At 37.6% G+C, this 13,285-nt stretch overlaps 1 protein-coding gene across 2 annotated transcripts in view; it reads left to right on the forward strand.

Moving 5' to 3' along the window:
• Window positions 1–3,096: 3,096 nt before the first annotated feature.
• Window positions 3,097–13,285, forward strand: part of LOC131039340 (uncharacterized) — a 79,062-nt gene continuing 68,873 nt past the window's right edge. The window contains exon 1 of one of the 2 annotated variants that reach the window (XM_057972051.2): window positions 3,097–3,398. In XM_057972051.2, the coding sequence (XP_057828034.1) occupies window positions 3,115–3,398 (284 nt within the window). In that variant the 5' untranslated portion in view covers window positions 3,097–3,114. The remainder of the gene's footprint in view (window positions 3,399–13,285) is intronic. The other variant, XM_057972052.2, reaches the window with a different exon arrangement.

The raw sequence follows: 13,285 nt of genomic DNA on the forward strand, positions 1-13,285 counted from the left end.
TTTAGATAATTTTTATGCCGAAGGTGTCTCCTATATGAAATAGATGGGCTAACTTCTCGAATCAACAATCCATATTTGTTGAGGGACGTGCAAGATGATTGCAATGTCGAGTATCATAGATCGTTTTACCAGTTCTTATCTTCTAGCATTTATGCATTGCACTTTCTATTTCTCATGACCACTGTGCATTTTGTTGGTTTATCGTACATTTTTCTCGTTTACTATGAAACAATCCAAACGATCGTCACCGTTGGATTTCTTGCAGATATTTTGTTTTTGTTTTTTCCTTTGTATGGGTTTCATCATTTTCTTCGTCGTCGTTTCTACCTTTATCTATTGTTTAATTATCGTCATCATTTTCCTTGTTACCGTTTCTACCTTTATCGAGTGTTTTATTACCGTCGTCGTTTTATTTTTTGTGAACGATAAAACAAAATGACTAACCAGATTTCATTCATCAAACTTTTCATTTATTTGTTCCTTGCCTTAGCTAAATGCGTTTATGAAGATTGATGAAGATTGTGTATCGAACACACCAATTCAAAACGTTATGACCAGAGACGAGTTTGATTTTCAAATTTCTCTCACCTGTTTTTATTGTAAGCAAGTAGTACACCCGCATAATATAAACAAAGAGTTTATATATATAGAAGTAAATAGTAATAAGTTTAAAAAATAATTAAATAATATTAATAATTAGTGTGTAAGTTAAAATATGTATATATTTTAGTTGAATTAAATAAAAATAAATTATGAATTTTTTTTTTAATTGATTTATTTTTTTAAAATTTTAAAATTTGATTTTATTGTAATTTTTAATGTAAAAGTTAAAATTATTAATTTATCAATTTTAATATGGTTTGTTTTTATTTTTAATATTTTTTAATTAAAAGTGCAATTTCAAATTTTTAAATTTAATTTGTTTAATAATTTAATTATATTTATGTTTAATCTTATAATAATTTAATATTTGTTAATTTATTTAAGAAGTAAATTATATTTAACATTAATATTATAATAATTTTATAATTTACTTCACAACTAAATTATGATTAAGTTCAATTAATGTTAATATTGTTTGTAACATATTAATTAAAAATTTATTATATTTCAATTTTATTAAATTAAAGAATAATGATGGTACAATGTAATTTAAGACTCTTAAAGATGAGAAAGAACTTCAAACAAGAAAAGAAAGAATATACAATAGATCAATTGCAATGAAGTCAAAGCAGTAAATATTTTGTAACATCATACATATTCACTAAAAAATGACTCCTCCTATGCAATTTCTAGGTAGCTTCCTTGCTTCCATAGAATGTATTTTGTCTTGAGAATTATAAGGGGATAAGGACACTAAATGATAGTGCATATGTGACAAAAACTAAACAAAATGAAGTTAAACACGTTGACTACCAATAATTCAATATTTTTTAAACCTATTGCCACTCTCCAAAAATTTACAAAAGGTATAGCCACCATACTAGGCGTCAACATATGGCCCACACATATCCTTGCACCTCTCCCTCTACATCTCTTCTTTTTAATCTCTCTCTCTCTCTCTCTCTCTCTCTCTCTCTCTCTCTCTCTCTCTCTCTCTCTCTCTCTCTCTCTCTCTCTCTCTCTCTCTCTCTCTCTCCTATTGGTAATGGAGTCCAATCATCTTCTTGATTCAAATATTTTATTTCACTCATGTTTCATTCCCTATAAATGAATGCATAATTGACATAAGGTTCTCACTTCTTCATTGCCACCATTGTTGCCTAAACATTATTTCCTAAATGGCCTACCAATTGACCTCACTCATATGAGATAGAGATAGAGGAGCAAGGGAGATAGAGAGAGATAGACATAAATATAAAAGAATATATATAATTAATATATAATAATTTTAATATATAATTAAGAATATATCATATAAAAGAATATATAATATATAGTACTTTTAATAATTGATGAGTGACCTTCCAAGGGAGATAGAGATAGAGATAAAGATATAGAATATATTAGTGACCTACCAATCTCTCTCTCTCTCTCTCTCTCCATCCCTCTCTATTACTTGTTTATGCCACCTTATTTATCTCACTCTTGCCCTTCTAGATGTCTATCTTTGCATCTCTTCCTATCCCTCTCCATCTATATATCAATAACTCAAACTCTCTTATTTACTCCATTTATATCTCATTATCTTTATCTCTCTCTTCCTCTTTTTTTTTCTCTCTCTCTCTCTCTCTCTCTCTCCCTCTCGCCCCATCTACTTATCTCTCTACCTCTCCCCGACTCTCCCTTGCTTGCTCCCTATTGCTTACCTATATGTCTATATCTGCCTATATCTACCTTTCTTTCCCTTTCTTTCACTTTCTCTTCCCATATATCTATATCTCTCCCTCTTTCTCTACCCCTCCCTCTATCTCCCCCTATTTCTCTATCCCTCTCTTTCTCTCTTCCTCTTCTCATCTCTATTTGTCTATCTCTACTTTTCTTTGTTTTTCTATCTCTATATATCATCTCCCTCTCCCTTTCCCTCTTCCTTTATGTATCTTCCTCTCTATTTCCATGTCTCTCTATATCTTTATCTCTTCCTCTACCTCTCTCTATTTCTCTATCCATTTATCTCCTTTATCTTCTTCTCTACATCTATCTTCCTCTCTACACCCCTCCTCTCTCTCTCTACATCTCTCTCCTTCTCCTCCATCTCAATCTCCTAACTCCTCGACCTTCTCTCTCTCTCTCTCTCTCTCTCTCTCTCTCTCTCTCTCTCTCTCTCTCTCTCTCTCTCTCTCTCTCGCTTCCTCTCTCTATCCATATCTACCCTCTCCTTTTGGTAGTGGATAGTGATTATCTTCCCAATTCAAAGCTTTTGATTCGCTCATGCTTGGATCCTTGTAAACTGATGCATAGTTCACGTGAAGCTATCACTTCTCTATTAAGATCTGTGTTGCACAAACAAAATCATTTTCTAAATGGCCTACCGATTGACCTCATGTACTGCACAAATGCATAGAAAAAGTAGAGTAAAAAATTTCCTAATAGACCTTCCACATCTCTTCGGCATATCCATTGCACACCAAGGTGCAATTGCTAATTATTATTTTTTAGGTAGACTACTCCACCATGGCCCCCTCTTTCGTAGTCTTGTTTAAGCTTAATTCAATTAAAAGAAACAGTTCTTTGAGTGGTGCAACTAACGAAAGTATCAATGTATTCACAGAAAATTTTAGTTCTTTAATGGCAGCAAAAGCAGCAACACTTCGTTGGATTGTTCAACTTCACAAGGATGTTCCAAAGGCAGCACGTTTTTACTCAGATGGTCTGGGCTTCACTGTCAATGTCTGCACTCTCAAATGGGCAGAGCTTCAGTCAGGCCCTCTCACAATTGCCCTCATGCAGGCGCCGAAGTAAGTAGCATACTTTTTTTTGACCCAATCTTGGTTATTTTTTACTACTGCTATTATTCTGGCGTTCAATGAATTGAGGGTTTTAATCTTGTGTTTCAAACACATATTCAACGAACCCTGAAACCCAAAACCCTAAATCCTATCGTTAACACTTATCTTTTAAAGCTTAAAATCATATCACCTAAAGATTTGGGGATTCGAGTATCTGTACAGGGATCATAATAACGTTTTTAATATAGAGTTGAGAGAATATGAGTAAGGGCGTGTTTCTATCATGTATAAATGTAGTCACTAAAATCAGAATTGGATTATATATGTATATGGTAGGCCAAATGTGATGGGTTGTGATTACTCGTTACACAGAATTAGTCGGGGGTTGTTTTGAATGCTTGCTATTGTACAGTGGTTACAAATGGTATCTCCATATCCAAACTTTCTGGAATAATATATCTATAACCATTGCCTGTTAATTTGTGTACCCTGATTAGAGATGGCTACACATATCAACATTTTTCAGGCAATATATTTATGTATAATAGATTAGCACTCACATCTTTCGGTTACTATATATATTATCCCTGAGAGGTGTAGGCGCTAATCTTTTATACATAAATATATTGCTTGACAGATGTGGATATTGGGGTAGCCATCTCTAACCAGGGTACACAAAATTATGGATATATTATTTCAGAAAGTGTGGGTGTGGGATGCCATTTGTAACCAGGGTACCAGTAAAGTAGCATAACATTCAAAATATTCCCAAACAATTTTGAGTAATCACAACCCACTACATTTGCTGTTACATTTCCTGAGATTTTATTCATTTCTTCCAAGATTATTTTTTATATTCTGTATCTGTAATATATACCTATTAATTTTTTTTTCTTATTTTTACACTCCGATACCATAAAGTACAGAGAATAGGTCTAGGCTTCACAATTTTTTAAGCATTAGGGTATTTCAAGTTTTTTGTAAGTTTTACTTTAAATAGACTTTTTGTACAAGTTAAATTTTGAACCGTAATGGTGATTTTCTTTTAAATTATACCTTTAATAAGAGTTTAGTTAGAAAACATAGGGCTGCTCCCAAAATGGTAGGCCATATTCATGACAGAACGTCTAATTATTTTAGGACCAGCTTCATAAACCTTCTTATCTGAATAAAACAGAATATTTAATGCTATCAACTTTTTTTATGATTTGCATTTTTATAAGCTCTTATGTCTAATTTTATTTCTATGCATTATATTTGACATAATTTTTTTTTTCTATTTTATAACTAGTGTTTTGTTTTCTAGCTCCTGGATTTTTGCCTTATTTTTCCATATTAAACCTGAGCAATTGGATTTTATTTACACTTTTACATATGACGCCAATGTCATGTAAATGGAATGCTACTATGAGTGTGTTGTGACCTATCCACACATCGCCCCATTGCAAATGGGGACCCCTACTTTTTGCTTTCTAGGGTTAGTTTTCTTGGCTTAGTCTTTTAGTTTCCTTAGTTATTGATATTTGCATTAGAATTGCCATAGAGCTTATTTGAATAAGATGCTCTCGTTAGGTTGAGATGAACCAATGGGTGGCCCAGGTCAGGGTCTCTTTGAAAGCCCTCTTTAGGTCTGGCCTTGGCCTAGTTTTGGGGTTAAATCTTGATTAGGATGATGAAGTAAAGATCAAGTGCAATCATGAAGGAGGGAATGGAGGGAGTTAAAGATTTCTTCACTTAGTTTGATGAAGTCCTTTTACTTCTAGGCTTTGATTGGCATGGAGCCAACCTATTTGCCCTTAGAAAATGCCTAATGATCAAGTCTAGACTTGAAAGTTTGACAAGGTGAAGAGAAATTTGAGCTAAAATGCTAAATTCGCTCCTGACCCTTCCAAAGGTACAAGAGCGAATTCCTCCTAAACTCCCTTTGCCCTCCTAATTTGGGTGAAATCTCACTCTAGAATGATTAATTGGAAAGAAATTAGCTTGAATTCACCCTTGGAGATGCCTTGGACAAACTTGGACTTGGAAATTTGGAGAGAAAGTCTCGAATTTGAGCATTATTGCAAAATTCGCTCCTGACCCTTCCAAAGGGACAGGAGCGAACTCCTTAAAAATCCTCTTTTATGCCTAAGTTTAGACTATAAACCTTGCCCCATGGCGATTGGAACCAAATGGTTATAAACAATTAAGGCCAACAATTGAGACCTAATAGAATGCCTTTGAAGTTTGAACCTTGAAAAGAGTAAGAGTTTGAGCTTAAAGAAGAATTTCGCTCTTGACCCTTCCAAAGGGTCCAGAGCGAATTCTCCTAAGAACCTCTCTTGGTCCTAACTTGGACTATAACCCTTGCTTCCAGGCCTCAATTGAAGGAAGAATGATCTATCCATGCCTTATAAATGAACTGAAGCAAACTTGAAGACCAAAATGAGAGAGATTTGATCTAAGAAGCAAATTTCGCTCTTGACCCTTCCAAAGGATCCAGAGCGAATTCCTCTTGAGGTCATGCACCTTCCAAAGGTACCTAAGCGAATTTGTTAAGATTTGCTCCTTGACCCGGAATTTGAATAAGGCGCCTCCTTAAGGTAGCTTCTTAGCATGATCTTAGGCCAAGGCAACTTGGATAAAGATGAAGATAAGAGTGTTTGAGTGAGATCCAAGCTATATCCCCCAAATTCGCTCCTGACCCTTCCAAAGGTACAGGAGCAAAATCCTTAGAAAGGCCTAATTTCTCACCAAAAGCATTGAGTGGACATCGCTTTGAGGGTGTTGGCATTATGTGAACCGGTAGTATGAAGACATGATGACATTGTATGTTGTCATTGATGTCAATATGTTGAAGAGTGAACCGGTATATTGAAGTTTGCAATTGGCAAGAGAACCGGTATGATTGTGAACCGATAATATGCTAAAGAGTGAATCGGTAAATTGAAGCCAAGCAACTGACAAGGTGAACCGGTATACTGTTGAGAACTGGTATATGTGAAACAGTGAAGCGGTATGTTTGTTCAAGTGAACCGGTATATTGAAAGATGAACCGGCATATGGAATGTTTTCTATCAAGGCTTAATATGGTATGACTACCGGTTGGTAGTCTCAGCTTCAGGGTTTCCGGTTGAAGTGTTTCGAGCCTGTGTTATTCAATCAATGGCATTGTGTGATGAGTTAGCATTGTATTGGAGATCTAATGGAGATCAGATCGTGTTGCCACGTTAGCCTCGTGCGCGTGAAGGATCTTGCATGAAGGAGATTGATCCTATCTACCTCAGGAATGTGCGAAGTCTCTGCAAATGGTGGAGAACGCGTGATGGGTTATCGCCTCCATGAAGCGGTGAAGAATGAACGATGGAGAATGTCTTGAGATTTGTTCAAGACCGTTGTATTCAAATGCAAAGTGTTCAATGGTCAGGATGGAACCGTTTGAATTGCTTAACCAAAAAAACGGTTTAGGGTTTATGCTACTGACCTATCTGTTTCCTATAAGGTTGATGGTGTGTTTCCTTCTGAGGTTGTTGGCAAATGTTGTGTGTGTATCTAAGTGTAGAGATACGCGTTTCTTGCCAGACCGGATAAGAGGATTGATACCTGCAGAGTGTGAGTGCAGAAGGAGAAGAGGAACTAAAGCGGATCTGCATTGGCATTGAGTGCTGTTACTAGATCATTGTAATACCTGTTGATCTCTAACCACCTCAATAGTTGGAAAATCCCGCTTTAACCAGCTTGCTGTAAATCCTTTAACAAGGTGACTCAAATTCATTGAGTTCTTGAAATCCTCTAACAAGGTAACCTCTAACAGGGTTTAACCCTTAACCGAGTATTTAGCCATCCCTTAACCGGGTGATCCCTAGCAGGATCGATTCCTAACAGAACCTGTTGTAATAAGTCTTTAACCGGACTAGGCTCCTGTTGACGTGTATTTTGTACACAATCAAACACAGAATAAAATACCCAAGGGTACCTTATCCTCTCTTGAATAAAGCCTCTGATTGCTGAAGATGTCGCAAAAAAGGATCAATCAGGGTGACTCCAATGTTCTTTGATGTAGGGTCTCTACGTGTGGATAAGCACCAGTGGGCGTTGTGAATGCTGTTTCATCAAGGGGCCTTACGTTTTCCGAGCTGCAGGAACAAGGTTTCCTAAAACTAACAAGTTCTCAAAAAGATCAAAAGGTAGGGTTTGCAAGGGATGAATTCTAATCTAATCCTAAGAATGACCCAATGTAGGCTAGACTTGGTAAGATTCTACCAATTTCAATATTGCCAAGAAATAACAACTCAACTGAAATTGATGCGATCTTCTAAGGTGACTAATGATTTTCCAATTCATCAAGGATCATAAACACTACCATGAAGGTACATATCAATAGTTCAATGATGATTGAAGGTTTAAGTAATCCAAATATCTCCAGTTGACCACACAAGGCGTTCTTACAATCAGTAAGAAGCTAGTGGTTTGGAACGTGAATCTCACCAAAGATCAAGCCCAACACTTAGTCCCTCAAACTTAAATACTTCTTCGACTGAGAATGATTCAAGAAAGTGAACAACCATGAAAATAGCCACAAGAATTGCAATAAAACACCATAACTTCAATATTTTATTGATCTTAAAGCCAAAATAGACAACAATTGTTTGAAATTCTTTCTTCAAAGCTCAATCTTGCTACAAAATAACTTTCTTCTCTCTAAAAGCTCTAATCTTCTAACTTCTAACTATTTCTTATTGCTAATGACAAAATGAAAATGAGTGAGGGTATATATAGCATCCTCAATTACAATGAACGGCCTAGATCAAAAGAAGATCAACGGCTGAGATTCTGACACCTAAACCCTAATTAGGGTTTATTACAAAAAGTCCCCCTTTTATTGAACAATATTAAATGCATAGCCAAATATTTAATTGGCACAAAAATCTAGGAGACATAGACCAATGATAATTAAGGTGCCACATCATCTACAACAACCTCTCTTCTAGAATCTTATTCCCTTTCCAATGCTCCTTCTTAGCATATGCAATGAATCTGGACACAATCCCTTCAATCTCAGCAATAGGAATCTCGGGAAGATTCCTCATTCATTCCTCCAAATGGATAACCTGATCAAAGGCCTTGAGAAGAGCTGCATCCCATCCAGGTTCGAGTTCCTTGATTTTCTCAATCAGGAGCATAGTAGCGAACATTTGATCCCTTCGCTCATCTGTGATAACATTCTCATCTTTACAAAAGATGACCTTGACCTTTTCTTCCAACTCTTGAAGATCCACATCTGTCTCAACTTCGATCCTTCTGCCAAGAAAAGTACATAAGACCTCAAATACCTTATCCTGAATTGGATGGATGACTTCTTCAACTTGATTGCATTTGGTGCTGATGTCTTCGAAAAGAACTTCCTTCATCTGGAGTAGAGTTGACCACTGGAGTAAATTATGAGCTCCTCCATCCATTATCTTTTCTTGTGCTAAGATCTTCCTTGGTGTTTGCTTGATTACTTGAAGAACAGGAATGATAATATCTTTAGTATGAGAAAAGGTGGCTATTGTTATCATTAGGTTGTGGATGATCTCAAGGACCTGGATAGCTCGATGGATTGTCTGCATAATTCTGGTTGCAAACTCAACGGCAACTGTATGGGATTTGTCAATCCAAGAGCTCATAAGTTGGACCAAGCTCTTGACTCTCTCTGCCTCGCCAACTGATTCAAGGGGAAGTGCCTGCACAGGAGACACTGCGGGATCCTGACGTCCCAAAGGCTGATTGAGATGGCTAAAGTAGCCTCTCCAAGCACCGACCTCTCTCTCAAGCTTTCTATTCTTTTCCATTTCTTCCCTAAGCTTGTCTTTTAGTGCCTCAAATGAATCGGTTGCCTCATCCAGTGTCTGCTCGGCGGTGAGTGGACCAAGTTCAAATGTTTCTACATCACATTCTTCTGCAAGGATTTCACCTTCATACTTGTCCACTGCTGGTGTAGCTATCTGCAACTTCTTGGACTCTGTCTCATCTCTGATCATTTTGGACATCTTGGTGGCCTTCTTCTTTTCTGTTATTTCCTGAGAATTTCCTACAAGGCTCTCTAAATCAATTACATTATCTTCATCCTCAATCACAATTACCCTTGTTAGTCTCTCCTTCAACCAATCTGGGATAGCAGATTTTGTCTCTCTAACTTGTATCTCTTTAGGTAATGCCTCTTCTTTTCGGAGAGGAGATGTCACTTCATCATCATTCTTGTCTTCGTGTAGCTCATTGACTTGGGGAGATTGACTTGATGAACGTTGAGATGCCTGCCCTTCCTCGTGTTTATCATTCTGAACCATTGATACCATAGATTCCTCCACTTCAAGTGTCCTTTTCTCTTGTCGAGAAGGTGTACTGGATGAGCGATCTCGATTGGCCTCTTGCTTCTTCTTGGAGGATCCCCTTTTCTCAGGTCTTTCTTTCCTCTTCGCGCCTCTAGGATGAGGATTGCCTTCACTTGCGCTTCTGGGATGAGGATTGCCCTCGCTTGTGCTTCTAGGATGAGGATGGCCTTCACTTGCGCTTGCTCCTCCTTCTCCCGGTCTTTCCTCCAAAGTAAAAGTCATTGGTATGTTCTGCTCTCTCAACTTTTGATGTTGTACATCTACCCATCTGCGAGTACAAGACAAAACTGGAGCCATCAATGCCTTCAAGTCCACAACCTCAGGCTCGTTCCAATCTATCTTCACTGCCTTGTCCTCTCTATCATAGGATGACTGGAGATGCCTGCCACTGTCCTGAGCTTGATCGGTCACTCTGTAAACTTTGCATCTCCTGATAAAATCTAAAGGTAATCTGGAATGCATCTTTCTTTTCACTTCTAGATCACTTGAGAGATTCATCCAAAAGTCCTCTACCTGACATTCATGCTTGTATTTTCTACCAACTGTCTCCTCTATATACCCATAAGGATCAAAATTCTCCCTCAAGGAAAAGAATGAAAATGAATATAAGGCCAACTCTCTTTCTGCATCATCTAAAGCCAGAGCATTAGGACATACCTCAACTGAATTCCTTAGTATGATAGGTACAGGAATTCCATTTCCATGCCTGTGCCTGAATGCCTTCGCATAAGCTGCCAACTGTCTAGTCACCTCAAGTAGCACTATCCTGTCTGTTGGATATCTCGGCAACATATAGGGAGGTGAAGGACACCCATGAACTCTAATATATGTAAACTTTTGGAATTGGATGAACCAAACACCATACCTCTTTACAAGCTCTTGTGCATCTTGAGATAGTCGATTGTGAATCCCGCCTTGCAATGTCCTGGTGATGTTCATCGTGAAGGTATCATTGACTAACTTGTAGTCACTTCCTGGTGGATGATGCAAATGAATATAAGACTCACATACTCTGACTTCACCAGGTCCTCTCCCAATCACTCCTCTGTGCGGTAGCCCTGCATATTCGAAACTCCTGATCAAGGCATATATGATGTATGAGCTCATGTGGAAGGACTTGGTAGCCTTCAGTCTTCTTAACTGCACGTCCAAGCAATGGCTAATAATTTTAGCCCAATGAATCGTTCCTTTTCCTTGAACTATTACTTGGATGAAGTAGAACATCCACTTCTCAAAATAGAAGGCCTGAGGAGCCCCTGTAACTCGATTGAGCAAAGTTATTAAATCTCTGTACTCCTCCTGGAAGTCGATCCTATGTGGTGTGTTGGGAATCTTGCTCAGGCGGGGACGACTTTTGAGTAACCAATTCTTATTGATGATGCTCAAGCAAGTACCTGGATCATCTTCATACATGGACCTGGCTCCTTCTAAGCTTTTATAAATCATATCTTTATGTTCTGGAAGATGGAGAGCTTCACTTATAGCCTCTTCTGAAAGGTAAGCCAAAGTGTTCCCTTCTTTGGACATGATTGATCTTGATTGTGGGTCGTAATGGCGAGCACACTCAATCATCAGCTCATGGCACTGGACTGCTGGAGGGAAACCGGCCGCCTTGATGATGCCACTTTCAATTATTCTCTTTGCGACAGGTGATGGTTTTCCGATGTAAGGGACCTCTCGAAACTTCTTCATACTGAAGTTTCCCAAGTTGGTATCTCCAATGTTGCTCCACTTTGACACGATCTTGGTCTCCAATTCTTCATTCCTTTGATCTTCCTTCATGAGAGCTGGACGACTAGTGGATGCTCCCACCTTTGGGGTCGCCATCGTGACACCTACACAACATTTCATAATGAGTAATATATTTTGCAATTTAAACATATAGAGTAAAAAGGAAGATTGAAGCTTTTAATTTAGGAAACTTCATGATAAATCTTTGAATTATCATTTCCTAAATTTAACTACGCAATTTAAAATTCAAAATTCAAAATTCCAACATTGGACTAGGGAGATCCCACCATACCTCCACTTGAGAATTAACTCTAAAAAACGATGCAAAAATAAGGTGAATTTGCTAGGGAAAAGGTAGATCGAAGTCTTCAAAATGCGCCTCCTTTATCAACTCCACCACCTCTAGCCTTAAACAAAATTCGCTCCAATTTAGCCTCTAACAAAGTTCGCTCCAATTTAGACCAGATTTCGCACTCCTCCTTGCTTCTCCAAATCGCACTTGAATGAATGATTGAATGAATGATTAAAATGGTTCAAAATACCAATGTTATATAGGCGCTCACCACATCCTTTTCCCATAGGCCGACTTGATGAAATAGGCCAAAAATAAACAAAAAATTAAAAAAGAAAGAGGCCGACTTAGCAAAATATTAAAAATGATATCTTAAGCGCTCTTCTTTTAAATTTTAATTTAATAATAATTAATTTCGAATGCCTTAATAATAATAAAAATCGATTTTCCAAGGCTTAAATTAATTATTAAATACCAACGCACCCTTATTAAATGCCAATTTAATTTTAAAAATATTTCAAAGTTTTAGCGAATTTGGCATTTAATATGATTAGTTTGAAATAAGCGCTCAAGCCTGGGGAAAATAATGGATATCAATATCATTGCTCTGGTCCCTTGGAGAGGGACAGGAGCGCCCATGCATTTTAGACCTTGCATTTCGTATTTTTATGTTCAAAACCTCACCTTTGGCGTTCAAAATGGCATTTTATCTGGAACTTTAAGTTCAATTCATGTGATCTTTGGAACGAGTTTGCCTTAAAGCATTTTCGCCTTGGTCCCTTGGTGAGGGACAGGAGCGATTTTTGTCTTTTATCCTTGATCCTTATCTTCTAAATTGCCAATTCAAGTTTGGGAGTAAGCAATGATCTCCTTCGTCCATTCTATGCATGTTCAACTCGCTTTCTCAAGACAAAATGGACTCTCCAAAGATTTTCGCCCTGGTCCTCCAGTGAAGGACAGGAGCGATTTTTGCATTTGAGCCTAAGATTGTCGATTTTTGGGGGCAATTCCTTGCTCATCATCTTTCGAAAGACATTTCTCACTTTGCACAACCTTGTCTTGACGTGATTCTGGAGGAAAATTGTTGATTTTATAGAAAATCGCCTTGGTCCTTCAGTGGAGGACAGGAGCGCCTTTTAGTTTGTTGTACAAATTCTTGATCACACCAACCTCCAATTACTCCTAAGGCATAAAACATGATCCCCATTCCATCTTGAGTCTTGGAAACAAAAGTAGCATTTCAAAATGTTAGGTGATTAGGCATATTTGAAGATTTCGCTCTGGTCCCTTGGAGAGGGACAGGAGCGCCCTAGCCAATTCTCATTGAATTTTATGGTCTTTGCAACTTCATTCCTCCTTGTAGCACTTTTAAATATCATTGCAATCTCGTGCCTTGGCCTGGATTCGTCCAAATTTGGAGGGGGAAGCTAGAAAATGTGTTTTTCGCCCTGGTCCCTTGGTGAGGGACAGGAGCGCCTTGGCAATTATAAGCTCACTTGTGCTTTGCTAGTTTTCAAAAT

Source organism: Cryptomeria japonica, chromosome 9, assembly GCF_030272615.1.
Source record: "Cryptomeria japonica chromosome 9, Sugi_1.0, whole genome shotgun sequence".
In the NCBI taxonomy this organism is placed as follows: Eukaryota; Viridiplantae; Streptophyta; class Pinopsida; order Cupressales; family Cupressaceae; genus Cryptomeria; species Cryptomeria japonica.